Source organism: Camelina sativa, chromosome 13 (genome assembly GCF_000633955.1).
Source record: "Camelina sativa cultivar DH55 chromosome 13, Cs, whole genome shotgun sequence".
Taxonomy (NCBI): Eukaryota; Viridiplantae; Streptophyta; class Magnoliopsida; order Brassicales; family Brassicaceae; genus Camelina; species Camelina sativa.
Genome location: NC_025697.1, coordinates 2,480,727 through 2,507,866, shown reverse-complemented (window position 1 = coordinate 2,507,866; position 27,140 = coordinate 2,480,727). Strand labels below are relative to the sequence as shown.

The 27,140-nt window shown below is 38.9% G+C and overlaps 8 protein-coding genes across 12 annotated transcripts; 5 read left to right on the top strand and 3 right to left on the bottom strand.

Moving 5' to 3' along the window:
• Window positions 1-4,357, bottom strand: LOC104734655 (ubiquitin-activating enzyme E1 2). The gene is made up of 7 exons (XM_010454277.2): window positions 4,203-4,357; window positions 3,748-4,080; window positions 3,175-3,392; window positions 2,164-2,958; window positions 1,212-2,080; window positions 697-1,129; window positions 1-609 (listed from the first exon to the last, which is right to left on the bottom strand). The coding sequence occupies exons 2-7, from the start codon at window positions 4,070-4,072 to the stop codon at window positions 13-15; spliced, it is 3,237 nt and encodes a 1,078-aa protein (XP_010452579.1). The 5' UTR covers window positions 4,073-4,080; window positions 4,203-4,357; the 3' UTR covers window positions 1-12.
• Window positions 5,073-6,524, top strand: LOC104734654 (uncharacterized protein At5g06450-like). 2 transcript variants are annotated; one of them, XM_010454273.1, is made up of 2 exons: window positions 5,073-5,168; window positions 5,708-6,523. In XM_010454273.1, exon 2 carries the CDS (start codon window positions 5,717-5,719, stop codon window positions 6,332-6,334), a length of 618 nt encoding a protein of 205 aa, XP_010452575.1. In that variant the 5' UTR covers window positions 5,073-5,168; window positions 5,708-5,716; the 3' UTR covers window positions 6,335-6,523. The 2 variants fall into 2 exon arrangements, with proteins under 2 accessions (XP_010452575.1, XP_010452576.1); XM_010454274.2 differs by having other exon boundaries at window positions 5,075-5,147; window positions 5,708-6,524.
• On the top strand, window positions 6,961-9,819 carry LOC104734652. Of its 2 annotated transcripts, XM_010454271.2 has the most exons (10): window positions 6,961-7,318; window positions 7,426-7,556; window positions 7,670-7,794; window positions 7,896-8,004; window positions 8,089-8,128; window positions 8,233-8,322; window positions 8,433-8,532; window positions 8,624-8,754; window positions 8,840-8,942; window positions 9,038-9,819. In XM_010454271.2, the coding sequence occupies exons 2-10, from the start codon at window positions 7,442-7,444 to the stop codon at window positions 9,683-9,685; spliced, it is 1,461 nt and encodes a 486-aa protein (XP_010452573.1). In that variant the 5' UTR covers window positions 6,961-7,318; window positions 7,426-7,441; the 3' UTR covers window positions 9,686-9,819. The 2 variants fall into 2 exon arrangements, with proteins under 2 accessions (XP_010452573.1, XP_010452574.1); XM_010454272.2 differs by lacking the exons at window positions 6,961-7,318; window positions 7,426-7,556 and having other exon boundaries at window positions 7,717-7,794; window positions 7,877-8,004.
• On the top strand, window positions 10,029-11,395 carry LOC104734650 (thiol:disulfide interchange protein TxlA homolog). Of its 2 annotated transcripts, XM_010454269.2 has the most exons (3): window positions 10,029-10,567; window positions 10,681-10,844; window positions 11,378-11,395. In XM_010454269.2, the coding sequence occupies exons 1-2, from the start codon at window positions 10,139-10,141 to the stop codon at window positions 10,831-10,833; spliced, it is 582 nt and encodes a 193-aa protein (XP_010452571.1). In that variant the 5' UTR covers window positions 10,029-10,138; the 3' UTR covers window positions 10,834-10,844; window positions 11,378-11,395. The 2 variants fall into 2 exon arrangements, with proteins under 2 accessions (XP_010452571.1, XP_010452570.1); XM_010454268.2 differs by lacking the exon at window positions 11,378-11,395 and having other exon boundaries at window positions 10,681-10,964.
• On the top strand, window positions 11,383-13,176 carry LOC104734651 (F-box protein At4g27050-like). Its single transcript, XM_010454270.2, has 3 exons — window positions 11,383-12,355; window positions 12,512-12,652; window positions 12,730-13,176. Exons 1-3 carry the CDS (start codon window positions 11,387-11,389, stop codon window positions 13,027-13,029), a joined length of 1,410 nt encoding a protein of 469 aa, XP_010452572.1. The 5' UTR covers window positions 11,383-11,386; the 3' UTR covers window positions 13,030-13,176.
• LOC104734648 (lysine--tRNA ligase, cytoplasmic-like) lies at window positions 14,060-17,593 on the top strand. 2 transcript variants are annotated; one of them, XM_010454264.2, is made up of 16 exons: window positions 14,060-14,228; window positions 14,315-14,393; window positions 14,488-14,653; window positions 14,735-14,825; window positions 14,931-15,016; window positions 15,106-15,242; window positions 15,336-15,398; window positions 15,511-15,636; window positions 15,731-16,013; window positions 16,103-16,199; window positions 16,292-16,448; window positions 16,544-16,687; window positions 16,784-16,852; window positions 16,927-17,070; window positions 17,167-17,231; window positions 17,333-17,593. In XM_010454264.2, the coding sequence occupies exons 1-16, from the start codon at window positions 14,197-14,199 to the stop codon at window positions 17,490-17,492; spliced, it is 1,899 nt and encodes a 632-aa protein (XP_010452566.1). In that variant the 5' UTR covers window positions 14,060-14,196; the 3' UTR covers window positions 17,493-17,593. The 2 variants fall into 2 exon arrangements, with proteins under 2 accessions (XP_010452566.1, XP_010452567.1); XM_010454265.2 differs by having other exon boundaries at window positions 17,167-17,245; window positions 17,333-17,556.
• LOC104734649 (putative pentatricopeptide repeat-containing protein At5g06400, mitochondrial) lies at window positions 18,598-22,935 on the bottom strand. The gene is made up of 3 exons (XM_010454266.2): window positions 19,366-22,935; window positions 18,946-19,011; window positions 18,598-18,787 (listed from the first exon to the last, which is right to left on the bottom strand). The coding sequence occupies exons 1-3, from the start codon at window positions 22,408-22,410 to the stop codon at window positions 18,734-18,736; spliced, it is 3,165 nt and encodes a 1,054-aa protein (XP_010452568.2). The 5' UTR covers window positions 22,411-22,935; the 3' UTR covers window positions 18,598-18,733.
• LOC104734647 (fasciclin-like arabinogalactan protein 17) lies at window positions 23,031-25,565 on the bottom strand. Its single transcript, XM_010454262.2, has 3 exons — window positions 24,085-25,565; window positions 23,422-23,539; window positions 23,031-23,322 (listed from the first exon to the last, which is right to left on the bottom strand). The coding sequence occupies exons 1-2, from the start codon at window positions 25,379-25,381 to the stop codon at window positions 23,466-23,468; spliced, it is 1,371 nt and encodes a 456-aa protein (XP_010452564.1). The 5' UTR covers window positions 25,382-25,565; the 3' UTR covers window positions 23,031-23,322; window positions 23,422-23,465.

Here is a 27,140-nt window from a genome sequence, read left to right as displayed (position 1 = left end):
TAAATTTTCTAATCAGCCGTAGTATACTGATACGAGAGGGATATCAACGTCATCGTCATTCTCATCCTCACAAGCGACCACAACATCCACGTGACGTCTATAAGCAGGCAAGTCAACCATAGCCACTTCTCTTGCAAGATCCACCACTCTCCTGTCCATCCTCTCTTTATGCCTTGGGAACATACTGTTGAACAGTAAACAGCTTCCGCATGATATGCTGTATGCGTGTAGTCCTTTCTCTTTTAGCCATTTTAGCAACTCCCTTAAGCTCGGGTTTCCCTTGATCACCCACCTGTCCCAAACAGTCCAGCTTTGGTCTTGGTGCTTCACCACTTTAGGTGGAACCGGCTCAGCGATGGAGAAGAGTGGAAGTGCTAAGTTAGCAAATGTGTTTCTGTAGTCTTCCACTTTGTGTGACCCGTCTAAGACCTTGTACAGCTCGAGGCAGACAAAACCTGTTGCCATTGCAGTTGATGTTGCAATTGCAGGTATGATTCTTCCGGCTATGAACTTGGCTTTAAGCTTGTCCACCTCGGGAACGCTGTAGTTCCTTGCTCTCATGTTGGCTAGCCCAGCGATCATATCCATGTGGTAGTTGGTATCGTCGTCCTACGAAGAGCATAATAATGTTAGTTTGTCGCTCTTGTTATCCATATACAGAATGTGAAAAAAAACTTGGATACAATTATGATTCACCTTTTCAAACTGGATTGTCTTCATCCTGAACTCTGGCTGCAAGCTCAGCCTGCACCGCTCTAGTTTTGCGATTAGTTCATCAATGATTGCTGCATCATCGACTGAAGCTGTAGACAAAGTTGTAGCCTTCTCGTCTGTCACAATAGTTGCATCTTTCCTCGGCTCAAAGTCTGGAACAATCACTCTTTCCACAGCATCGGCTAGTCCCGTTGGGGTTTTAGCCCACTCAGGAGTAGGGATTCCAAATGTTTCAGCACGCAAGATAGAAGCAGCCATGACAAAATTGATATGACTCAGGTCGGTTGAGGAGAATTGGAGCGGACGAGGAAATCTCTTTGGAGCAGACCAGAATGGAGCTCCTGTACTAGTAGCAGCGTCCTCGGGAAATGTGTAACACAACTGCTTCACGCGGTTGGCAAAGTAGTCCTCAAACCTGTAAGAAAGCACTTATGTTAAGTGAAGAGATTCAAAATAATATAGAGTCTCAATGAAAGGTTTGAGCCAAAGGAGAGTACCTCAGACGGGCCCAAGTTATGCAATCCTGAAATGAATTGCACTTTTCTTTCTCGAGGCACTCAAGAACACGTCCCAAAGTATCCCTAGCCTGAGCATCACCAGCAGTTCTCATCGCATTCATGTATTCAGCAGGATTTGAAAGATATGCATTAACTTCAGCTGGTGTTTTCTCAAGCAGGCCCTCAAATTCAGAGCGAGCCCATGTCAAGCAATGGTCAATGTTGTGAGGAAATGAGTGCACAGTGCACATCGGAGCTTGTTTCTCTGGTGGGTCTCTCGAGGCACCATAGTTCTCGGTGAGATGAGGGATAACCATCTGTGTGTTGCACTTTGCACCTAGGGTTCCTGATTCGAGGAGAGGCTTCTGGAAATACACACACCTTGAATCGACATAAAGCCTTGCAGTGACATTGTCCAGCGCGTTGACAACAACTGTCAAATTTTCCCAGAAGTTGTCATCAAAGACATTCTCGGTCTCAGGTCCAACACGATTTTGCAGAGCATCAATGTTGAGACGCGAGTTTATTCCAGTTGTTGCTGTTGCGGCAACTGTGGATTTAGCCTGTCCTATGTTCCAATCTCGAAAAAGAAACTGGCGACTCAGGTTGCTCTTCTCAATTACATCATCATCGGTAACAGTTAGCTTTCCTTGAGTGCCACATGACACACCCATCAAAGCCAAGTTCTTTAAGAACTCGCATCCAAGAGCACCGGCCCCTACAACAAAAACTTTGGCATCCTCGAGTTTCTTCTGAAGAGTAGACCCAAATACAGAGATCTGTGCATCATAACGGCTATTTTGTGGTCTAAACTCTGATGCATCAAGAGCTTCCTTGGGGAGTGACTCCATTGAATCAAAGTAAAAGAACTGCAGAAATAATGTTAAGTCATTATCAGACTGAACAAGTTTAACATACAAAGACTGAAAAATTAAAACAGAGAAGTCTTTACCTGAAAGAGAGGATGGAACTTCCCAGAGCATGCCTTGACAACCTCCTGTCCAACAATGCCACCAAAAATTGCAGCCATAGGATTCAGAACAGCCCTGGATCCAAAAGCCAAATGCCGCAATAGTTTAGAGTTGACATCTTCCAACCTTGCATCACCCAAACTCTCATTAATGTCAGTTGCAATTTCTACTAGTTTCTGAGCATCTTCTTCTGAACCAGCAAACGGAAATCGGCCTGCTTGAGATGAAAACTTATCAAGTGCTTGGAATGCTAAGTGGAGAAGAGGTGGCCGGTCAAACTTTGAAAAGTCACTCAGAAGAAAGTCGCCTGGATCTTTAATTGCTTCTCTAAGAGGTTTAAACTTCAGCACCTTTGGTTGTTTAACCTGAGTCACAATGCCACCCTTTATATATCCCCCATAGTTAGTGGTGTCTTCTTCAAGGGTAAATGAATACGGCTTCACGTTTTTAATCTTCCTTGGTTTTCCATCATTTAGCTCGGTCATCCCCTCAACTTCAGAGAAAACAACAAAATTTCCATCCTCAAACTCGAGCCTCTCATCATCTACACACGATACAAATCCAGGATTTTCATTGCTAACCGACGCAATAATACCAGAGTGTGGTTCCTCCCCATCAACATCAAGAACAGTAAAATGAGGTCCAAAATCACAAAACAAAGACCCAAATAGGCCCCTAACGTCAGCCTTGATGAATGCGATAGGGGGCTGGTGACTATGACAGTAATCATCAAACTCTGTCGCTTTCTCAATAGAGATATTTAGAAATACCACAGCCTGCATCACAGATCGAAAAAGAGGTCAGCCACTATTTATTGCGAAAATCATGAACAAGCTAAAACATAGTGTACTTGTTGTAGAAACATCTTCATCAACGTTAACTCACCTCTTATCTTTTGTATATATAATTATTTCCATGAATCATGAAAGTATTACTGACAACTAGAACTAGAAAACGAAGATAAACCAAATAAAGAGAAAGGTTTTGGATACCTGGAAATCAGAAAGCTGCTCTTTGGTTAACTTCCCAGTCAAAGTTGAGACAGCTACGGCATTGTTGAGTTCTTGCAACTTGTGAACAGAAGCAAGTGCCCTATTCTTACCAATGTCCTCCTCCGTGAAAACAAAGTTGCTAGATAAGTCCCATAGCTCAACCACATTTTCATCATGAAGCGTCACTGACTTCACACCAGCAAGAATTATATTCTTGGCTATATAGGAAAAAATAAACATCATCCATCAGAAAGAAGGATATAAATAACGAAGAGAACAAAGAGATATATCAGTAACTAGTTCATCACAAAGCTAGTGAATAAGCATTTCATCATATAATGTCTCACTAACTCATCAGGATAAACAAGTTCATATACCAATTTTAAGGTCTCGACTCCTAGAGCACAAATGTACAGACAAAATCAAACAGCTCAATCAAGAAATACGTTTAATCAAGCTCGAAGCTCTTAGATAACAAACCAGGACAAGTAGATAAAGCAACATGCAAGTGAAAATCAACAAACGAAAGAAAAAGAGAAAAAAATCAGAAAACGGAGTCAAAAAAAGCGTTACCAATCTCAGCACCAAGGCCTTGCATCCCAGAGATGAGAACGTTGGAAGCGAAAAGCCTCCTCATAGTCTCGCGACCGTAGACAGCGAGCTGTCTGCTATGAAGATCTTCATCGATCTCATGATTGTTGGAGTTGTTGTCCACCATGTCCATCGGCGTGTCGTCACCACCGGTACTGTTGCTCAAACCGAGGCCGCTAGAGTTAGAAGCGAGCATCGGAGAACCATCAGACTTATTAGTAGACTCAGTGTGATCGATCCGTCGCTTCTTCTTCGGAGAAGAAGAAGCAGATGCGATGACGTTCTCCTTAGCAACGAACGGTTCCATAAGAGTAACTGAAGAGAATACGTATACAACAAATAAATATTCCGATGTGAAGGTTCCTAAAAGGCTAAATCGATGAACGAATCTGGAGAAGAAACGAGAGAATCGGAGGAAGAAGAGAACGAAACCGTACCTTTTGTGAGAGAAGAAGATCGGAGGCGATAAGCGGCGAATTTGTTTTGTTAAAGAGTGAAAAAGGAGAGAGTAAGCAGCTGTGTTGGCTTTTGTGTAGGTTGCGTTGAGAGAAGCAAGCGGCGGTAGTATAACACACAATACTCGATACTGGGCGATGAAATGATGATGGGCTTTCGAAACAAACTGTGCTGAATTCATAATCAGCCTTTGTTGTTATGTATGTGGTAAGGTTTCAAGATGGACCAGTTTTATAAATTGATAAATTTTTCTGAATTTGGTCTTGTTGTTACACTAAACCGGATTTTACTAACTAGACCGAATTTTAAATTCAAGTTAGGTGTGTGATTAAAATTGTAAATTGTTGTGTACTTTCTTAACACTTCAAAGATTTGATAAGACGACACTCAAAGAAGTAATCAAATAGTGAAATGTGTTGAAATGTACCTTCATGAACTCAACTATTATAGCGTTGTGAGCTAACATGTTACATGTGTTTTGGCAATTGATACGGGGGGAAGTGGTCTCTCTTTCTCTTCGTCACTTCTTCCCAACAAACACAATTTAAATATCTATGTTAATTTTCTAAGTTCTAACCCAAGAAAAAAAAATTATCATATTATTGATGATTAGTGTGATTTGATTAATTAGTAGTGTTCAACTCATCCCTGGTACATATAACCTAAGAAAATAAGGTGTTACAACTTACAACAAGAGAAACATGCACGAATGAATGGAACATAGAGCCAAATATCAAACCAAGAAAACACAATAAAAAGACCTTTTGAATCATCTGAAATAAAAACCAATTCCGGTTCGATTTCGGTTAAACCGGATTAATCATCCTTATATTACATGAATGAGTCCGATCTCATGGATTTAGATTTTATTCTCTCCTCTGTTCATCTCTCCGTTTACTACACATAGCCTGAAGCGAAATTACAAGGTTCGTCCTCTTCTTCTCTGTGTAAGTACTTTCACTCTCTTCTCGCGTCAATATTTTTACTTCTCATCGTTCGCTGATGTGATCCCGATTCCGATCCCAGATGAAAATTAGGGAAATTTTATCTCTCAGATCGATCGTTTTTGGTTCTGTTTTAGTTAACGAGTTCGCTCTTGTCTTGTTATCTGTTGATGATGCACGCACACACAACGATGTTGAGAATTCTAGAAACTAGGGAAAATATAAAACAATTGTATCCAAAAAAAAAGTTGTGTACTTTTTTACTTTGATGATCAATTCATTGTTTAAGATTATTGCTACATTCAATGTGTGGTCCTTCCTTTACCCAACTGATGAATACTTATAGACTTTGTTACACAAACAAAAGAGTAAACACTTTGGTGGTAAAGTAATAGTATTACTATTAGTTATGATTGGATTCACTATCTTACTTTGTGGGTTTGTATCTTTTATTCTAGTGAGATTAGTTTGTGCTAGAGCTGTGTCTTATCATAATTTAATCTAAATGTTTTAGTATCTCAATTGATTTGTGTATTTCATAGATTTCAAAGATGGCCTCCTTTGATGGACCAAAGTTCAAGATGACTGATGGCTCTTATGTTCAGACTAAGACCATTGATGTTGTATCATCAACAGATATCTCTCCATACCTTTCACTTTTAAGAGAAGATTCGATCTCGAATGGTAACCGAGCTGTGATTTTCGATGTGTGTTGGGACGTTGGATGTCCTGAAACTGAAACCAAAACCAAAACGTCAGAGTGGAGTCTGTCATCTGTGAAGCTGAGCACGAGAAACCTATGTCTCTTCCTTCGACTACCTAAACCTTTTCATGACAATCTCAAGGATCTGTACCGTTTCTTTGCTTCCAAGTTTGTCACTTTTGTTGGTGTGCAGATCGAGGATGACCTGGACTTGCTCAGAGAAAACCACAGTCTTGTGATAAGAAACGCTATTAACGTTGGGAAATTGGCTGCCAAAGCCCGTGGTACTCTGGTGCTTGAGTTTCTTGGGACGAGAGAATTGGCGCACAGGGTTTTGTGGTCTGATTTGAGTAGGCTGGATTCGATTGAGGCCAAATGGGATGAGGCAGGGGCTGAAGAACATCTTGAGGCTGCTGCCATTGAAGGATGGCTCATTGTCAATGTTTGGGATCAATTGTCCGAGTAATTTACTACCTATCTTTGTGCATTTGACTTGTGATTTTGCGACTCAATGTAAGTGATCCTTTTTATGTTGTTTTGATGTGATCATCAACTATGAGTAAACAAAAAGTGGACAGTTTCCTAATGAATTCACTAATGTGTATGAAACAAACTATGTTGGTTCTGCTTTTTCTGCTAAACTGAGAATTTTGTTTTTGTGTTGGGTTTGACTTAGGTATGGTTGTGACTTAATATAGCTCAAGACTAGAACTTACTACTATAAGGATGTTGTAATTAGAAGGACAAAAATTAGGTGGAATGAAATCTTTCACCAAACTTTTGCTAATATATAAAGTTGGAAATGAAATAAAATGAATATACCAATCATTCCACTAAAGAATGATACAAAATTCAAAGGGAGGATTAATGTACTTTTACAAACTGACAATATAAATCTTCATTGGTTGGCTTTACTTTTTTAAGCTCATCAATGTGAGGGAACAGACAGTATAATTTAATAATCAGGAGATATGTACAATATACCAAAAATTTAAAGACATAGGACCCCCAAAAAAATATTTCAGTTTCTCAACTGTATTATATCATCACCTTCCTATTTATGACTACTTAAAAAAAAATTATAATAGAAAAAAAAAACCCCAAAGAAGAATGAAGTTGAGATTAAAGAGAAGAGGCAGAGAGATAGTCAGATAGATCTTCCCACCTATCTTCACTCATTCTGACACCGACACATATCGGTCCCCTTCCCATCTCCCTCTTAAACCCTATCTCTTTCTCAACTATGCCTTAATCTCAACATTAATCTCTGTCTTCATCTCCTTCCTTTATTGGGAAACTCCGACTTCTCCTGTAAATTGTACTACCCCCTGATTTGCATTTTCTCGAGAAACAAATAATAATAATAATAATTCAATATAACTTTCTCCGTCTTGTCGGTCACGTTTTGTTCCTCGTAGCTAAAAAATCAGCTTTCTTGAACTCCGTAAAGGTTGGGCCTTTCTCTCTCTAATCCTCCTCTTCTTTTCTCTGTGATCAAATCAGGGATTTTTAATTCTTAATATCACTTACTGATTTTGTGGATTGGTCTTTGGGAAGGTGAAAGCTTGAGATTATGCAGAAGAAACGAGAGATCTGTGAGTACAGAGATAAGTTGGACAAGACCTTGTCTTCTCCTGAACTCACCAATCTCGACTCTCTCAAATCTCTTCTCAGAAACCAGCTTAAAGGTTTTGGCTTTTTTCGCTATACGATTCTTTCTTTTGGAGTTGAGAATACTATTGTTTTCTATAAAGGGATACACTTCTGAGATTTTTATTTTGGTTTTGATGAATTTTTGTAGAGTGTAATGAGAATATATTGGATAAAAGAACAGATGAAGTATCCAAGGTACTTAGCAAGCTTAGGAGTGTATCCATGACGGATCATCTTGATGTTACTAAATCAACCAACGATGGTGATTGGAAAGTATGTGACTTCAGACATAACATTTCCATTTTTTTTGTCCACCACTGATCGATCTTGAGATTGTAACGATGTAGCAAAAAAGTTTTGTTTTTTTTTTACAGTTAAAACATGATCTTGAAGATTGCCGTGTTATGTACCGTGAAGGGCTTGATGGAAGTCCTTTTCACACTATGCTTGTTGAAGGTTACATGGATGGGCCTATCCACGAATGTAAGTTTATTTCTTATTAGAACTGAGACCGTGGATTCAAAGAGGTTTCTGCAGGTGATGTTAATTGTGAGTTATATGATGCAGGTTTATGTGTATCTTGGGAAACAACTCTCTACAAGAAATGGTGAGAGTCTTAAATATTTTGGGATTGTGAACAACAAGATGATCTCATTGTCTCGCTGGACAACTTGTTTACTCTACTCATTTTTTGGTTTGTGCTGTATATAGGTGGCCACAGTTTTCATTTCCACCATTCAGGATCTTAAAAAGCACATGCTTGCAAAAGGTCGGAGTTGGTGAACAGATTTGTTTAGCGAGGTATGTTTCCATTGAGAATGACGAGGAACTTTGCTTTTTGGTTTCTATGTAACCAACCTGTTGAATCTTATAAAGCTAATCTTGAAATGTTTTGTATTGTGGGAAGAAAGGATGAAGGTACCATGGCCATTGACGGACAGAGAGATTATTGTGCATTATTTCTTTTTTGAATACTTTAAAGATGGCTTAGTCGTCATCCTTTTGAACTCGGTAAAGCAAAATCCTTATCGCATATATTGAATCTTACCTTTGGTATTAAACTTTGACATTATCTGAAATCGATTTTGTTTGGAACTTTTAGATCTCTGATTTAGATGGCATTGGAGTGTCCTCTAAGGACTTCGTTATACCTGAATCACCGGATGCAGTGAGGATCGATCTCGTAGGCGGATTTGTTTTACAAAAGGTTACTCCACAGAGGAGTTACTTCAGGTTAGTGATGATTGTACAAGTAGTATTGCTACATGCTAATTGTCTTTGGTTGAGGCTAAAATCTAGCTCTTGTCAAATTTTGTAGAACGATAGGGGAGATGGATATAAAGCTGGACTTGATGCCTCCATCTCTTATTAATTTTATAACTAGGCAGCTCATTGGCAACGGTTTCAGACTCTATAAAAAGGTCAGAAAACACGATTTTTGTTTTACTGTTTCGATGTTTTGGGGGTAGTGTCAATCTAACTTGTGTGATATTGTTTTCGTATTTGAATGTAACAGTCAGTTGCTTCCGTAGCTAAATTTGATGAAGATTATAGCAGAGCTTTAGATGATCCTTTGTACACTAAGATACGCCAAGCTCTGTATTCAACTGATAAAACAATCGAGGAAGGACCAAAGTTGGAAGCAACTGAAGTGAATGGCAATTCTCTGCCAAAGAAGGAACACAAGAATCATGGAGATGCTAGTGAAAACAAACCTGTCCATTACAGAAAAACTGTTACAGAGATTGAGGAAGAAGAAGATTATGAGGAAAGCGTTTCTTCGGAGGATGGAACCAAGACTGATGTTGATATGAGAAGACGGTTTTGCGTCAGTCCAGAGGTGGAACAAGCGTTAGGGACACTAGATAGAGTTATATACATGGTTAGAAATATAACGCCTGTCCAAGAAGCCGAAGAATTGTCGCCTGATAGATCAGAGGACCAGGCAAAGCGAGTAAGTTTATTAGAAACCATTACAAGTGTTCCTCAAAAATCACAGAGGCAAGATCACTCAACGGTCACACAAGAAGAGACAAGTAATGGTCAAGAAGAGAATAGAGAGAAGGATACAGGACAAGAGCTGGGGATCGTAAATAAAGGTAAGAGCTCGAGCTTGCAGAGAAAACGTAAAGCTCGCTGCTTTGCTTTCAGATCCTGGCTCTGAAGTGAACCCCAAAGTTTTCATTTTCTTGCAAGAGTTTCACGAGAGAAAAAACTGGATCGCTGTTTACATTTTTACTTGTAATTGTAAAACTCTCTTCTCATTTGTATGATTCATGAAGTGTGTGCATTCTTTTTAATAAACTGGTTTCTTTCGGAAAAACAAAAGATCATTATACGAATTTGGCGTAACTAGTTTCTTGCTTATGAATGTACAAAACGAAGCTTTGATTACGGTTTGGTATGGTTTCTCAATTCGGTTTGGTTTAATACCCAAATTTTATTTTAATTCAGTTAAACCAGATTGGTTTAAATCACAAAAAGAGAAAAACCCTAATTTCCTTTTTTCCAAATCCCCAAATTCACTCGTCGTTCTCTAATCATCACTGAATTGCATTCTCGTCACAGTCTCATCATCGCACCGTTGCTGTGGATTTGAAGTCGAAGGGTACTCTTGATGGATTCAAAGATCACTAAGAGCGAGTCAACTTCTCAAATTCCATTCTTTTGCTTGAAGTGGCCATGGGATTCAAACAACCAACCCAAACCATCATCAAGCGTCTGCGAGTTTCAAGGACCGTGGCTCTTCAGATCTATGCAAAGTATTGGCTCCATTGCTCTCAGCTCCTTGACTTCACTTGGCCAAAATCCAAACTTTAGACCAAAGAAGAAGGCTTTAAGCAATAGTGAGCAAGGAGAAGCAGAGCAGAGGGCTTTCGCAGCTGCTTTAGCCAGCCAGAAAGAAGCTACAGTACTTGAATTTTACTCACCCAAATGCAGACTCTGCAATTCTTTGCTCAACTTTGTTTTAGAGGTAGAGAAGAGGAATTCAAACTGGCTCAGCATTACAATGGCTGACGCAGAGAATGAGAAATGGTTTCCTGAGGTATTTTAATAAGCTTAAACTTTTTTCAACTCTTCTCGCTGCATACACAAATTGACAGAGCTTTTTACTAAAGATTTCATCTTTCTCTTCCTTTTTTTGTTCTAAATTTGCAGCTTCTCCACTATGATATAAAGTATGTTCCTTGCTTTGTTTTGTTGGACAAAAATGGACAAGCTTTGGCCAAGACAGGAGTTCCTAGTAGTCGTGCTCATGTCATTGCTGGCATCTCTCATCTTCTCAAGATGAAGCGCCCACCATCAGAGTAGTGAAAACTATGGTAGATTCCACATCTGATACATATATGTAATTGCTTTCAACGTTGAGGATGGTTTTGTTTTTTGCTGCATTAAAAAACACTTTAATTGGAATCAGAATCCTTGTTCTAGTTTGTGCATTACTGATTTGAATTTCGTATTATAATTCTCAATCGTACAATAAAAGTATGATGATCTATGAAGGTCACTCAATATAGAGGTCGCCGCTGGTCGTGCCCAATTTCGGGGCTTAAACAATGGTCGCTTAGCATATATAAATACATAGTATAAGACGTACATTCGATTAAATATAACAAAAAAAAAAAAGTTAAAAAAGAAAACTCCCAACTTCGATATCTTTACTGCCAAGGTAGGTTATCGACGTTTCTTGTCATCTACAAGTTTCGGTGATTTGATGTTTGTTGTTTCTCGTGATAATCAAATCACACATCACATAAACTGTGTTAATTAGCTTGTTTGTGGTAGATGGTTTACTTTTGTTAAATCCCTTTGATAAATTTGTTGATTCGGATAACTGATTGACTCTGTTTTTTAGGTTATGGCTATGGCTGCCAAAAAAAAGGTGGAAACTTGTTCAATTAATAGCTTACCAGATGAGGTTTTGGGTCAGATCCTGTCGTTGTTCCCTACTAAACTTGCTGCTGCCACATCAGTTCTCTCAAAACGGTGGAGAAATCTGTTGCCTCTGGTTCAAAACCTTGATTTCGATGAGTCCATGGTCTTTTATCCGAACAGAGCATCAGAAACTATTGGCGATGGTGGTGGCTTCCTTGATTTCGTGAACAGAACCCTTGGACTGCTCGGTGATTCTCCCATCAAGAAATTCTCTATGAAGTGGGTTTCTCCAATCGACAACTCTCAGTACAACCATCTGATCCGCAATGTGCTAGAACACGGAGCCTTGGAACTAGACTTGTCATCAACATCCATACAATGTATAATGCCTGAGTTCTTCTTCAGCAAGACGTTAGTTAAACTCACCCTTTCCCGGGGAAGTTACGACCAAGACAGTCATCCTCCCGACGGTGTGCTTTTCCCTGCACTCAAAACTCTCTCTCTCGTTCAAGTGTCTTATGGTACGTTTGGATGGGGTGATCTTTATGACTGCCTCCTCGACTCTTGCCCTGTGCTTGAGGAAGTTAACATATTTGCTGGTGATCCTTTTGATGCGGGTGGTTGGAGAAAACATATTTGGGGTTCAACCATCCAGAGGATAACCATATTTTACCGTTTTTATGATCTAGACGCCCACTCATTGGTTGGCCTTGACACGCCACGTCTTGTGTACCTTGACTACTCTAGTTATGTCGCAGAAGATTATCAATGTCAGTTGGATTCGCTTGTCGAGGCTAGACTGGATCTTATATTATGGAAGTATAATGATTATATCCCACCAGTAGATGAATATTATGGGTATGATTCTACAAAGGGTGATGCTTGGGGTGATGCAACCAAACTCGTTGAAGCTATAAGGAATGTTGTGACCCTTCACTTGTCTGCTGATTCTCTTGAGGTCACTTTCCTACTCTCTTCTCTTTTCTTCTTGTTCTTGTAATCTAGTATATTGTTAATTAGTCGTCTCTCTCTCTCTATATATATATATATACTGTATATATATTTACTTGTTTCAAGTTGTAGCCATGACTTTGTTTGTGTGACCGATCATCAGGTGTTTCATTGCTGCTGTGAATCTATGCCTGAGTTCAACAACCTCGTGACGTTGTCTTTTGAGAGTCACGAGGAACGTGATTGGCAAGTATTGCCGCTTCTGCTCAGGAAATCTCCAAACCTAGATACTCTAGTCCTTAAGGTCTGAAAACGAACCAATAATTTAGAACCTAGCAAACATATATATTCTCTAAGTGTGCTGGTGTGTTATCCTTTCAGGGTCTTGTGCACAAGTATACAAAAGGATGTGGGGATGTATGCGCTTGCAAACGTGTGAGGAAGAAGAGGAAGAAGAAAATTAGTTGTTTACTGTCGTGTGGAGTGAAGGTGCTAAAGGTTTATGGGTATGGAGGAAGTTGTAGAGAATTGAAACAGATGAGACATTTTATGGAGAATTTGAGGTGTCTTGAAGTTGTGAAGGTTCAGGTTCAAGTTGATAAGCAAGATAAAAAGTACACCGATGACCTAATGAAGCTCCTCCAGACAGCTTCTTCAGAGTGCAAGATCCAATTCATTTGAGTTGACTATTTCATTCATTCATATGTCTTCTTCTTTTCTACTTTGATGAAATATTTTAGTGTTATAAGACAATTTTTTTTGATAAAATAATCGATCTCTATGTGAATCCTTGAACGGAGGTTATTGTTCATCATCATACACAAAAACATCTCGAAGCTTGATCGAAGTTTTGTTATGATTCTTTTTTTTAAAAGGTAAACAGCTCTCTCGTAAGGCAAAATTAATTTACTAGAAGTATCTGTTGCTTCTGCTCCATAAACTGGTCGTTCTTCGTTTTTTGGAGCAGCCATTATCATCTCCATTGTTACATTTTCTTGAGGATTGATCATCTATAGCCTTTTGTGCACATTATACTAACTTTTTCTCACACTCTTTTGATTAGTTTCCATTTTTTTTTAAGGAAAGAGCATAAACCTCAGCAAACAAAAACGAAACAATATAACTCGTCTAAAAAAAGATCCTTAAATAACATCTAAATTTGAATGAATGAATCATTAAAGACTTTTTTGATGGGAGAAAAAAAGGAAGTCAACAATATAAAGTTTGGGTCTTTTAATAATGAAAATCAATAAGATCATAAATATCGATTAAAATTCTAAATAATGTATTAGTTGGGGTCACTATGAATTTAAAATCTTATCGTCTACCACCAAATGGTGTCCAACTAGTGGATTCCAAGAATGAATCCTAAAATTCAACGTCAATTATTTATATAATTAAATTAAAAAGACGTTTTAAGGTTTTAAAATAACCTCCTTTTGAATAGAGATCTTTTCCCCTTTTGACAAATGTATCACTAAGATCTTTTCTTAATTTGAAAAAGGAAATTAAGTTGGATCTTTTTAATAATGAAATTCAATTTAAGAAAAAAAATAATGAAGTTCAATGCGAATGTAATTTGAATTCCAAGTTTTATTATAGTTTACTTTACTAAAAGTGCCAAACAAAAGTGAAAGGACAACAAGAAAAAGGAAACCCTAAGGACTAGACAACCCACCTTGGAAGATATATAAATAAAGCCTAGATCTCTTTGCCACCTCTTATCGTCAGAGCCAAATATTAATTCCTGAAACCTCTCTATAGTCATTAGGTTTCACTGAAGAGAAGCGTTTTATATCCTTCGACAGCGGACCAATTTCATCTGATTTCGTGATCATCGATCTGGCCATGGATCCTGAAGCTGAACCCGTCGTAGAAAAGTAGGTTTTCTTTTTCTTGGGATGCTTCTCAGTTCTATCTATTATTTTTTCTAGGTTTTCGGATTTGATGATGTGAAATTTTGCAGTCCTGCTGCTAATAGGGATTTGGAGAACGAACAGAGGGAGGAACAGAGGAGGCGTGAGGAAGAAGAAAAGGCCAAACAAGTAAGCTCTCATTAGAAAGTTACAATTTTTTTTTTTCTTATTTTCCCTATCTTATGGTTTGTGAGTTGTGACAAACGAGGTTTTTGATTTGCAGCAATACTTTGAGAACAGATTGAGGTATGTTGAAGCAGAGAAGGAAAAGGGAAACAATCCATACCCACACAAGTTCTTTGTGTCCATGTCAAACTCTGAATTCATTGAAAAGTATACTAGTTTAAGCCTCAAAGAACATGTTGAAGACGACCAAGTTTCTCTAGCCGGTATTATACATTACATACCCATCAATATATGAAGTTTGTTAAGGAAAATATTATTGTTTACCGTTTTGCTTTTTCTGGTAGGACGGATAATGAGCAAGAGATCTTATGGCAAGATTTTCTTCTATGATCTACATAATCGTGGTTCTAAGGTCCAAGTTGTGGCTAATAGGAGGTGACTAATTGTTTTTTTTTTTTACTTATTCCCCTTACAAGTTGTTCTTTTTTGTTTATCTAGGTTAACTAGAATTTTGTTTTGTTTCTTTGTGATATGACTCAGTTACTCAGAATTAGATGAAGCTGAGTTTGTCAGGCTCCATGCTACTGTTAGGCGTGGAGATATTATTGGTGTCACTGGATTTCCAGGTTTACTACCTCTTTATTTCTATTTACGGCATATTAATTATTTTGTGACCTTTATCTGAACACATACATATTTGTCCTCCTATCTCCAGGAAAAACTAACGTGGGAGAGCTAAGTATCTTCTCAAGATCGTTTACTGTGTTGTCTCATTGCCTTCACACGTTGCCGATGAAGGAAAAGCCTCGTCATGGAACCGAGGAAAATCCTCGTGAAAAGGCTCCTCCTAAGGTTCGGTGTGGCTAATATAGTTGAGTAAACCTTTTTTTTGAATCGTCTCATTTTTTTACACTAACCTTTTTTTTTTAATCATTTCCTCTGCAGAATACTGAAAACTGGGTTCCAGGAAAGCCTAGAAATCCACAAACATATATTATTAAAGATCAGGTAACCATTACAACTTTTCTTTAGAGTTTAGAATGCTTAATTCAATACCAATCTGTTTCTATTTGGGCGGTAAGTAACATATGATTTGATACTTTTATTTCATTTGTGTCAGGAAACTCGTTATCGCCAGCGTTACCTTGACTTGATACTGCACAATGAGGTCCGCCAAGTCCTCAATACCAGCGGTAATATAAACAAGTACATTAGAAGATACCTTTATGATCTTGATTTCTTTGAGGTACGCCATTGACTTTTCCCATACCTTGTTTTTTTTTGTTTTAGTTTCAGTTTGTTTGCAAATTTGATACTAATGTGTGTGAACTTTGTTTTAGTTTGAGACATCTATGATGAGTATTACTGCTGGTGGAGCAACTGCACGTCCATTCGAGACACATCACAATGATCTGAATATGAAGATGTACATGCGCATCGCACCAGAACTCTTTCTCAAGCAGCTTGTTGTTGGAGGTTTTGACCGTGTTTTCGAGATTGGAAAGCAATTTAGAAACGAGGGTATTGACATGACACACAATCCAGAGTTCACCACCTGCGAGTTCTATATGGCTTTTGCAGACTACAATGACTTGATGGAGATGACTGAGGAATTGCTCAGTGGTAATGTCTAATACCTCTGCTTCCACTGGCACTGAGTGCTATGTTTACGTTTTGAAACCAAACTTTACATTTTTTCTTCTTGTTTGCAGGTATGGTGAAGGAATTAACAGGTGGCTACAAAATCAAGTATCATGCTAATGGGTACGATGAGGAGCCGATTGAAATAGACTTCACTCCTCCATTCAGGTTAGTCAAATGTTTTGATAAATCAGGACAGAGCTCTTTTTGGTGAACATATGTTTTTGGGAATGAACTCATAATCTTCTTTGTTTCTATAGGAGGATAGACATGATGGTGGATTTAGAGAAGATGGCCAACCTTAACATACCAAAAGATTTGGCTAGCGAGGAAGCTAACAAGTATCTGATTGATGCATGTGAGAGGTTTAATGTCAGATGCCCACCTCCTCAGACGACGGCTCGTTTGTTGGATAAGGTAATGTTCTTGTTATCCTCTAATAGTATGAATTGGAAGTTCTGTGATCAGTTCATATGCTTATTTAAGATATCTGCAATGTTTTCACTGTGCAGCTTGTTGGACACTTTCTGGAAGTGACATGTGTTAACCCCACTTTCATAATGAACCAACCCAAGATTATGAGTCCATTGGCAAAATCTCACAGATCCAACGAGTTTTTGACTGAACGATTTGAGTTGTTCGTCAACCAACACGAAGTAAGCTTTATATATATATGATGAATCTTTGATATATACCTATTTTTTTGGTTAAGTAGAGTTCCTCTAAACTAAACTGTTTTATTTTGGCTGCAGCTTTGCAATGCCTACACCGAGTTGAATGATCCTGTGGAACAGCGGCAACGTTTTGCTGATCAGCTCAAGGTATATATTTGAATCCATCACCACAGCTCAACGTTGTGTATGTATTATCAGTTTGAAACCCTTGATGATTTCAGGATCGACAATCTGGAGATGATGAAGCTATGACTATTGATGAGTCGTTTTGCACGGCTCTAGAATATGGATTGCCTCCTACAGGTGGTTGGGGAATGGGAATAGATCGGCTTGCTATGTTACTAACCGACTCACAGAACATTAAGGTCCCTCTCTTCTTCTTTTTCCTGAATAGGTTAGGAAAAATCCAGTGTAATAGTATATATTGTCTTAACTCCCCCATGTTCTGAATCTTGTTGCAGGAGGTTATCCCCTTCCCAACAACGAAGCCTAAGGACGAGCCATCTTCTGCTGCAACAGCCAACAGGTAAAAAACCAAAGGTACTAAACATACTTAACTTAAGTTGTTTATCAAAAGGTTGAAAACCAAAGGATATTAAACTTCTTGTTTCTTTTATGATTTCACAGCTCCTGCCGAGTAGAGAGTCTAGAGACTAAAGAAGGAGTTTGCAAAACTTATGAAAAAACATTCCTCATCTCTTTCTTTAAATTTTTAGGGGTTTTCGTAGTTTGTGTTTTGGTTTCTCTCTGTTTAGAACTTCTACATTTGCAAAACAGTCATGTATAAAAAGATTACACATGATGAAGTGTTTTTTCCATACACATTAAAATCATATTATAAGCTTTTAATATGGGTAAAAATAAGATTAAAGACATAATTACACTAAACCAATCAAGTCGGTCTGATTCTATTAGAGACACAAACACAACGATCTCTGTAGAGCCAAAGCCTGCTACGATCTCGTAATGAAGAAAACAAAGACGCTGGTGGCGTCCTTCTCCACCCTTTTCAGACGAACACATCTTTCAACTTCACGGTGTAATCCGCTCGCTACGATTCAATCACGAACCCAATTGCGTCGCGAGTCTCTGCAACATCATTCTTCTTCAGCTGAGGCTCTCGCGGGTCGACTCCGATTTCCCGGGAAATTTTTCAGCTCGGAGTCTGGAGCCGGGAAGAGAAGCTCCGGCTGCTGGAACTGTGGCGAGAAAGCTGCGTTTTTGTTCTGTAACTCATGCCGTAGCATTCAACCTGTTGATGACTCAGTCGATTACTTTCAGATTTTTGGCTTGTAAGTATAATTAGAACTAGGGTTTGATCCAAAGTTTAGATTTTTAGTTGGATTCAATTATTTAGCTGATTAGATCATGTAAAAGATGAGACCTTTGAATTTGGGTTTAGAAATTTCTCATTCAATAACGTCTTTGGCTTGTTCTCTCTGTAATTAGGGAGAAGAAGTATGAGATAGAACCTGGAAGCCTTGAAGGCAAGTACAAAGATTGGCAAAAGAAGCTACATCCTGATTTAGTTCACAACAAATCACAGGTCTCTCTTTGTCTGTGTACATTCTCTTTTGATGTTATTATTACTCATCTTCTCTTAAACTTAGCTTTTGCTTCTTGGATTGTTAACAGAAAGAAAGAGATTACGCAGCTGATCAGTCTGCAAAGGTGACTGAAGCATGTCGGACATTAACCAAGCGGCTGTCAAGAGCAATATATATAGTAAGAGCTTCTTCTTCACTATTGTCATTGCGTGTTAAGGATTCTCAAAAGCTGCAGTCTTTTTTCTGAAACTATTTGATTTGGTTATGTAGATGAAGCTGAGTGGCGTAAATGTCAATGAAGAAGAAACAATAACAGATCCAACATTGTTAATGGAGGTAAGGGGATTCACTTGCAAAATATTAGTCTTGAGCTTTCTCTGCTACCGTAAAGGTTCATATACATGTCAGTCATATAAATAAACACATTCACTTAGTTTTTATTCATTGAAAAATGGTGTTTAGATTATGGAACTCAGAGAGGCTATATCAGAAGCAGATGGTTCAGTAGCGTTAAACCAGATCCAATCCCAGGTACCTTGAAAAATTCCTGATTAATCTTGCTTCCTTCAGATGCCTTGGTCTTTCGTTAACTTTGTTAGCTTTCCAAACACCTTAAAACCTGCAGCGTTGGTCACTGGTTGAATACACTAAACTGATCTAATCGATGTGATCTTGTTGTTTTCCTCTAGGTTCAAGAGAAACTGAAGCAGTGGTCTGACTCTTTTGTCGAAGCGTTTGAAAGCCAGAGGTTTGATGAAGCTGTAAAATGCATACAGAGAATGACTTATTACGAACGAGCCTGTGAAGAAATTGTGAAGAAGCTATGAGGCAAAGTAGTCCTCCTTTAAAATGAAAACTTTTTTTTTTATATGTTTGCCTCATAGCCTTAGCGGTTACATTTGAAGGGAACAACACATCATGGCTCATAACTACAGTATCTTCGCTTCATGTTTTAGTTTAGTTATATAGAACAGAGGACTTTGTAATAAGAGCATTTGCAGATTTCGTTGCTAAGAAAAATATTTGATTTGATCCATTTGTATGAGGTTCTATCCATTGATACAGAACTACAGTAATTTGTCAGAGAGAGAGAGAGAGAGGTCATGTGGATACCTTTCGCTGTGCTACTAAAGCCGACTTCTTCTGTTGAACAATCCGGGCAAGATCCTGCTTGCCTTCTCTGTTTAACCCATAGAAAACTGTCCGGAAATTGATAGTGCTTGGAGCAATACCCTTATCCAGCATCTCGGACAGAAGCTTCAGCGCATCTTCAGATTTGCCTGCTTGGCACAAACAGTTTATGAACTTACTGTATGTTGTAAAGTCTGGTGAAGTCCCTTTCTCTTCCATATTGCGGAATGCTTTCCAAGCCTCTTCCACTTTTCCCAGGTTCATGTACCCACAGATCATTGCCGTATATGTAACAACTGAAGGTTCACAGCCTTCTTCTTCCATTTCCTGACATGTCTCGAGAACCTTCTCGAGCTTTTTCTCCTTGAAGAAGTGAACAATCAAAGATGTGTAGACATGAACACTGGGTTTTATTCCCGTTTCCTTCATGGAATTCACTTTAGCCAATGCTTCTTGTAACTTTCCTCTCAGCAATAAACCATGAACAATGCTTCCATAAGTATACTGATCTAGTAAAGATTTATCTCCTTTAAACTTGTCTAACTCTGATAGAGCTTCCTCTAGTTTTCCAATTCGACAAAGAGCTCTTATTTTAATGGAGTAGGCCACAGGGACTGAGAAGCCTATCTTGCAGAGAGAATCCAAACAACTTTTTGCTTCCTTCGTGTTACCAACTTCACATAAGCATCCCAAGTAGTCTTGGACTAGTTCTCTATCTGGGACAAAACCTGAACGAATCATCTCGCAGAATGTTCTGGTGGCTTCTTCAACGTTCCTGCCTTTCTTCTCGCAAAGAACTGTAATTAAACACTTGAAGGTCGACGAGCTCGGGATCAGACCCATATCTTTCATTTCCTTGAACGTTCTGATAGCAATGTTGGTAAGACCGGTTCTACCATACTGCATTATCATGATTGCCCATGTATCTTGTGTTATCAAGCAGCCTTGTCTTCTCATCTCGTAAAACAGACTTCTCATCTGGTTAAAATCTTTCCCACATCCTGCAACTTTGATGCTCATGTTGTATGCCTCTGAACTGTGCTTATAGCCATTTCTCTTTCCCACCCATGAAAAGAAACGTAAAACAGCGTTGCCTTGTATCTTAGCATTACGTAGAACCTCAACTACCAGTTCTGGCGTGAACTCAACTGTCGATTCTTCTAGAGATTCTTTGGTTGTCTCCCAATCACGAGAGGATGATAACATACGACAAATTTCTTGTACCTTTATTTTATCAACAGAAGAAGAAGCTGGTGGACGATCAGACTCTTGAACAAGCTCATCCTCTTGCCTACATTCTTCTTTGTCATATCCGTTTGCTTGTTCTTGACAGTAGAAATTGCATTTTTTCTGGATCTCTTTTACAAGTTCAATTTTCTCCTTTTCACCATTTTTCTCCATACTAGAGATAACCCAAGAGAACATATCATTCCTAATAGCTATCTTGGAGGCGTGCATCTGATTAAGTAGCTTTAGGACCTCATCATATTTTGCTAATCTGCAGAGCTCCTTCGCAAAGATCAGATAAGATTTCCATGTTGGTTTGATGCCCTTTTCCTTCATGCTACTAAACACTTTCCATGCCTCTGCTACTCGGTTTTGGCCCAAATAACCAGCAACCACGGCTGTGATAGCGACACTGTCAGGCTCAATGCCACTCTCTATCATCTCACTGAATAAGTTGCTACCCTTTTCAAACTGTCTCAACTTGAAAAGGTGTTGCATAATCTCAGTGTACGTAGAAACTCTAATTGTATGCCCTGAATTTTTTATAACCTCAAACTGTTCAAGTGCTTTAGAAACATCGTTTTGCCTGAGATACCCACTGATAATAATCCCATATACATTTGAGTCATCCAATTTCCTTCTCTTCATTATATCAACAATCTCTAAAGCATCTACCATTCTATTGGCTCTGCAAAGTCCTTTAACCAAGATCTCAAAATATTTAGCGTCAAGGCACACTTCCTTGTTTTTTAGCTCACGGATCAGTTCCAACGCTTCTTTTATCTTACCGGAAACACAAAAACTCTTAAGCAAATAACCAAAACCCTCATGTTCTGATACCTCACATATCCTAACCATGTCATCTGCAATGGACTGAGCTACATCAACATCCTCTGATTTCGCTATACAATCCAGTAGCATCTTATACGTTCTCAATCCAAAAGTAATATCCTTTTCCATCATTTCCTTATAGAACTCAAGCGCAAGATCACCTCTACGAGCTATACATAGAGACCTAACCATGATATTGTAAGCTGCAGCATCGAGTTCAAAGCCACTTAGCCTCATCTTCTCAAAAACCATCAGCCCTTTCCCTATCTTTTTGGCTTTCCCGTACACAGAGATAAGAATAGTCCATGTTCTAATATCTTTATCGCAAGCGTTCTTCTCCATTTCTTTAACCAGTTCATCAACCATATCAAGATCCCTTGCTTCCCCAGCTATGCTTAACATGGTGTTGTATATTCCAACTCTATGTGAAAAACCATCCTTGTCTTTCACCCAATCAAAAAACCTTCGAGCTAAATGAGGAACCTTGAAGCACCTCTTCAGTACATTCTCTACTATCTCCGGTTCAAACGGAAAACTCAATTTCTCTAACCTCTCCTCCATGGAAACCATATCGTCATCTTCCCTGACGACACACGTAATCTGATGAACCACATGGCTGACGTCGACTTCTTCACGAACAAGTTGCTGAGCCTCTTCTTCATTCTCGCCTGTAAATTCCGTTGCGGCATTTTCACGAACACTTTGCGTGCAAGAAACAGATGATCGTGGTGGTCCTGACTCATGTGATCTGAGCTGCGTAGTATCATCTGGTTTGACAACATCCGATCCTAAAATCTCAGTAATCTCATTGAAGAGTGACGTGAGAGCAGCAGCTTCTGCTTGGATCTTCGTCGGGGTAACACGGGTTTTATTAGATTTCGATGACTTTGAGAAACCTGAGAAAGAAACGAGTGGGTTCCTTCGTGTTGGATCAAAAGAGCAAGACTTTAATCGAAACAAGGCTTTCATTGCTCTTACTCAATTCCCAACATCAACTTGTGATGTTAACACAACTCAAAAGTCAAAGCAGTTTTTTGTTTTGTCGTCATCAAAAGTCAAAAGACTCAAAAACAGTTGTGAAAGGTAAAACACAACTTAAAAACTGTGAAATGTTACAATAACGGGTCATAATATTATTAGTAGGGTGATGGATGGTATTATTAGATTTTGCTGTTTATAGACGATGCAATATGGCACAATTGGTCATGGCTTTGATTGAAGAACAAAAAAAAAAGGCATCATAGGAAACACAACAAATAATTGAGGGAGCATTGATGAGAGACCACATGGAGAAAACAAATATTTCAGACAACTTCAGTATCAAAGACTTGATATTTCTCACAAGAAACTTGACCACAAAGACAGACAGCTAGATTTGTGCTTTGTCCTCCAATAATCAACAAAACAACAAAACACAGCCACAGCCAACTCATTATCCACGTGATTAACCAAAGATAATAAAGTAAGAGACATTGTAATCATAGTGATGACTATAATTTAATTATGATTCTCTTACCATACCGACTGGAATTATACTTTCCCTGTAGTAAAAGCCAAACAAAGGACTCCAAAAGAACAAAGCCTTAAGGTGAAAGAAAAAAAGTTTTGTTCCCCCTTTTTTATTTATGGTACTATCTCATTCTCTCTCATACACCACCAAATTAATTAAAAAATGATTGATATATCTAATTACAGTATTCATAATCCAAAGACCAAACCAAAACACCCCCCAAAAATATATATTTAAGAAATGAAGAAAAATAGAACTCAACAAACCCACCATCCTTCTCATCATTCCATAGAAGATTGGTTTCTTTGAAACGTTGTTGTTGGTCCTCTCTTCGTTTTCTTTTTCATCCAAGGCCAAAACCCTTCAATCAGCTGTGTGTAAAGAGAAGGAGATGAATTCATGTTACCATCTGCGATCGTTTGAACGGATCAATGAACAATCAAATCGTAAGAAACAAAAATCCTACTAACCTTGTTGAATGTGTTTAAATCAATTCTTTGGCGGGTTTGCGAATTCACCGGCATTTGCTAAGATAAGTGTCCTTGCCAAAAGCACCAAGCATGCTACATGCTACTTCCAACAATCTCCCTGTTTGTTTCAATCACAACAGTACAACACCTTTATTAGGTCAAAGTCAATCACAATCACACACACACACACTAATCTCTCCATAATTGTAACCTTACTTATAATAATATTCTAGATTTGTACTTTACAAAAAGCTATTAATAAAATACCCAGTTTTTTTAACCTAACAAACATATTGGAAGGTAAGAAACATGACAAGATGCTAATAGCCAGCTAGTTAATGGCTATGACCAACACACACACAAAATAACTTAACTCTTCTTTGATTCTTGCTTGTGGTTTGATATCATCCAATATTCTCATATGTCTTTACTTTCCTAACACGCATAATCTATTCAGTTCGCTATGCTAGACTAATCTAACATTCTTTGAACCCTAACCTTGTTCAAATTACTAGACTCGTCTTACGTTCTTGGACCCTAACCTTGTTCTTACACAAACTAACATTCTCAAGATCTCATTGCTCATTCAAACTATACTAAAGACTACTGAAGTCGGATCAATCAAACACTAGATACAAGACCAATGACCAAAAGAGAACATACCTCTCCTTGGCTGAACAACTTTCTTAACCGGTATCTTAACCGATTCAACGATCTCCTCCTCTTGAGGAAACAAAACACCATCAATCCCCTGAACCGAAATCCGACCGTCGGTATAAATATCAGGATCGAACAAATAAGCCGACCTCTCACCGTCACCAAACTTAACCGAACCATCAGCTTCCTTAGCCGCAACCTTATGAGGAAAACGCAGCGTATCGAACTTCACCTTGCCAAATCTCCTAACAGAATTGTACATACTCTCCTCCGTCTGATACTCAGGGATAATATGGTAATACACAATCTGCTCCGGTGCTCCTGGCTCACTCAGCTGATCCGTCGTCAATTTCGCCATAGCTTCGTCGTTGGGAGCAAGAACCGTTAAAACATAGCCTTCTGACACCAACCGACCCATCTCCGTCGCGAGTGACGTCAGATTCACGAGAATGTCTGCCATCTCGTTGTATCCGCCGTAATGTAACAGTGTGTGGATGAAATCTTTGACTTGAGCTTCACCGTCAAAGTGGTGGTGCTTGCCTCCAGGTCCCGGAGCTGGCGCCGGTGCTAGCGACGGACCAGGAGCCATAGCGGATTGGATCGGAAGAGCCGGTGGAGATCCGGCGGGGACTGGAGCGGTTGGTTTCTTGAGACGGTTGGTTCTCGGGTCAACTTCCGGAGCTCCTTCGGGTAAGACGGCGGAGATTGACTGGAGGCTACGACGGCGATTGAAATCTTCTTGAACGGAGCGAGGAATGAGAAGCCGTTCGATCCCGTGGATCAATCCGTCGGGTCGGGTCAAATCATCGGGTCGGATAATCTCAGCTAAATCCACCATCTTCTTACCGTCTCCGTTGCTCAGATGGACCTGATCGTTCCCAAGCGTGTGGTGCTTGACCCGACCCGATTCTTCTGAAGGCCATTGGTCTGACCCGACCCGATTGGGTATAATGTGGAACATGAGGAGTGTCTGAAGAGATTTGAGATTACCTGGCTGGAGCAAGAACCGCTTGAACTCAGGGTCAAGGTCACGCTCAAGAGCTTCATTACGAGGGGCAAATATGGTAATATTGTGAAGACCAACGGCGTCTTCAAGTGTCTGAAGAAGAAGAGCTTTCTCGACGAGCTCAGCTAGCTCAGTGTAACGAGAGTCGAGAAGAGCTACGAGGACGGAGTTGGAGTTGATCTGACCCGACCCGGAAGAAAGATTCGTGTTCTTGGGTAATGCAGATGATGCGGTGAAGGAGATTAGGAGGAAGAAGAGATGAATGACGGCGGAGCCACCATAGATGCGGCGATCCATGGAGCTCTCTCTCTGTGTAAGATCCGATTATCAGAAAGATGGAACAATAAATTTTTCTTTCTTTCTTTTTTTTTATGGTGAAAGAGTTTTACTTTTTTGTTTTCCTATTCTTCTTTTTCTATTTCTTGAAGTGTCGGCGATGGCAAGTGGAAAGTGTTAAGAGAGAGAGATGTGAGTTTGGTTGTGTGTCTATGTTGTGTAGTAGTAGTATTGGGGTTTTTTCGACTTTTCGATCCAGCCTGGTGATGGGACCACCCCAAAAAAAAAAGAAAATTATATAATTGTTGCTGACTTTGGATGTTTTCTCACCCTCTCGACTCGGCTCGGCCTTGGCTTGTAGTTGTACTTCTTCCTCTAAACCCTTTTATTTTTTTGTTGCTGGAAAAAGTTGTGTGTGATTTTGGTACAGGGAATGAATGAAGTGTGTGAATGATATACTTAACTTGAAAGTGAAATTAGGAGAGAAGGGGGAAAAGGTGAAAAAGGAGGCATGTGAGTGTTTTGAGTTGGAAGCAAAAGAAGAAAGAAAGAAAGAAGGAAGCCGAAGAACGCGTGGCTTCAAAAGGAAGCTGTCGGTTTGCTACGTAAACATCTTATGTATGTAGGTTTGTGAATGTGAATTGTGTACTGACGACCATCATCGAATAATTTACAACCACGCCCCCATCTTTGCGCGTATGAGTCACGCCACTAAACTAGCGTTTCCTTTTTTCTCTCTCTTTTCTTTTTGTCGTCTAGCATTTTTACTGGAAAGCGAGTATCTTGCTATCTTTTATGGGCTCAATTTGGGCCTTTTGGCCCATTTTTCTTCTTTCGTTATAGCTCCGATGATTATTATTTTTTTGTTAACCCTGAAACTTTGCAAGTGCTCTTTTGACTTGGGATCAAATATGTAAGGGATCAATCATAGTGTTTTAAGTTTGGGATAGCCATATAGTTATAGAGTTACAAATGCGTATCATCCTTTCTAAAGGCTAAAGCAGATGATATTGTAGTCCTTAGAGTTAATGTGTTTTGCAAAATAAACATTTTCTAGTGACTCGTGACAGTAAATTACAGTTGAATGAACAAACAATAGTGGAGTGACACTTCAAAAAGACTATGGATCACGTAAAGCCTATAAATATCTTCTCGATCTCCACAACAAAAATTATTACAAGTCTCCTTTCTTATATACTATAAAAACAACTAGAGTTCCATTCAACATTGAGGTTTCCAGTGAGCTCATAAAATCTCTACATCTTTTTATATGTTTCCACCTCTACAGCTCACAAGATTGCAGTTTTAGGTCATGGATTATCCTCGACCCAACATATATATATAGAATCAACCGTTTTTCATATTTTCCTCCCATTTTTCAAACTTTACGACATGTTATCATGCTTTATACTGACACAACATTGTCATTTTAAATTTTGATAGTATCCAGACCTTGCCTTTATATAGTTATAGCTAGCACAGGGTTGGTTGCCTTTGTACGGCGAGAAAATTGTGTTTAAGGAAATGAAGATCTGAACATTGACAGATAGAATCATAGAACCATTACATTGATAGATATATGGGATAACATAACACTACTCATTGTCTATTGACATTTTTATTTTTATTTTTAAAGGTACTCTTTACCCACCGGCCACATCTACAAAAAAAATTAATAAATAAATCACAGTTGTGGAATAGTACAAAAATAAGAAATGAGTAAAAGTCCAAAATTGCTAATAGATACAGCTATCACTAGGGATATTGTGGTGGGTGAAAA

What these genes read in the sequence shown, in the direction of transcription:
- LOC104734655 (XM_010454277.2), bottom strand. Translation starts at nt 4,072, where the DNA reads ATGGAACCGTTCGTTGCTAAGGAGAACGTCATCGCATCTGCTTCTTCT. An exon ending in AGTTCCATCCTCTCTTTCAG is followed by an intron (nt 2,081 to 2,163) that starts GTAAAGACTTCT and finishes TTATTTCTGCAG; the next exon opens with TTCTTTTACTTTGATTCAAT. An exon ending in ATAACTTGGGCCCGTCTGAG is followed by an intron (nt 1,130 to 1,211) that starts GTACTCTCCTTT and finishes GCTTTCTTACAG; the next exon opens with GTTTGAGGACTACTTTGCCA.
- LOC104734654 (XM_010454274.2), top strand. Translation starts at nt 5,717, where the DNA reads ATGGCCTCCTTTGATGGACCAAAGTTCAAGATGACTGATGGCTCTTAT.
- LOC104734652 (XM_010454271.2), top strand. Translation starts at nt 7,442, where the DNA reads ATGCAGAAGAAACGAGAGATCTGTGAGTACAGAGATAAGTTGGACAAG. An exon ending in TCTCAGAAACCAGCTTAAAG is followed by an intron (nt 7,557 to 7,669) that starts GTTTTGGCTTTT and finishes GAATTTTTGTAG; the next exon opens with AGTGTAATGAGAATATATTG. An exon ending in GGATGGGCCTATCCACGAAT is followed by an intron (nt 8,005 to 8,088) that starts GTAAGTTTATTT and finishes TATATGATGCAG; the next exon opens with GTTTATGTGTATCTTGGGAA.
- LOC104734650 (XM_010454269.2), top strand. Translation starts at nt 10,139, where the DNA reads ATGGATTCAAAGATCACTAAGAGCGAGTCAACTTCTCAAATTCCATTC. An exon ending in ATGAGAAATGGTTTCCTGAG is followed by an intron (nt 10,568 to 10,680) that starts GTATTTTAATAA and finishes CTAAATTTGCAG; the next exon opens with CTTCTCCACTATGATATAAA.
- LOC104734651 (XM_010454270.2), top strand. Translation starts at nt 11,387, where the DNA reads ATGGCTGCCAAAAAAAAGGTGGAAACTTGTTCAATTAATAGCTTACCA. An exon ending in TGTCTGCTGATTCTCTTGAG is followed by an intron (nt 12,356 to 12,511) that starts GTCACTTTCCTA and finishes ACCGATCATCAG; the next exon opens with GTGTTTCATTGCTGCTGTGA. An exon ending in TAGATACTCTAGTCCTTAAG is followed by an intron (nt 12,653 to 12,729) that starts GTCTGAAAACGA and finishes TTATCCTTTCAG; the next exon opens with GGTCTTGTGCACAAGTATAC.
- LOC104734648 (XM_010454264.2), top strand. Translation starts at nt 14,197, where the DNA reads ATGGATCCTGAAGCTGAACCCGTCGTAGAAAA. An exon ending in CATATATTATTAAAGATCAG is followed by an intron (nt 15,399 to 15,510) that starts GTAACCATTACA and finishes CATTTGTGTCAG; the next exon opens with GAAACTCGTTATCGCCAGCG. An exon ending in TCTGCTGCAACAGCCAACAG is followed by an intron (nt 17,232 to 17,332) that starts GTAAAAAACCAA and finishes ATGATTTCACAG; the next exon opens with CTCCTGCCGAGTAGAGAGTC.
- LOC104734649 (XM_010454266.2), bottom strand. Translation starts at nt 22,410, where the DNA reads ATGAAAGCCTTGTTTCGATTAAAGTCTTGCTCTTTTGATCCAACACGA. An exon ending in CTTTAGTAGCACAGCGAAAG is followed by an intron (nt 19,012 to 19,365) that starts GTATCCACATGA and finishes TGCATTTTACAG; the next exon opens with CTTCATCAAACCTCTGGCTT. An exon ending in CCACTGCTTCAGTTTCTCTT is followed by an intron (nt 18,788 to 18,945) that starts GAACCTAGAGGA and finishes GAATTTTTCAAG; the next exon opens with GTACCTGGGATTGGATCTGG.
- LOC104734647 (XM_010454262.2), bottom strand. Translation starts at nt 25,381, where the DNA reads ATGGATCGCCGCATCTATGGTGGCTCCGCCGTCATTCATCTCTTCTTC. An exon ending in AGTTGTTCAGCCAAGGAGAG is followed by an intron (nt 23,540 to 24,084) that starts GTATGTTCTCTT and finishes TGAAACAAACAG; the next exon opens with GGAGATTGTTGGAAGTAGCA.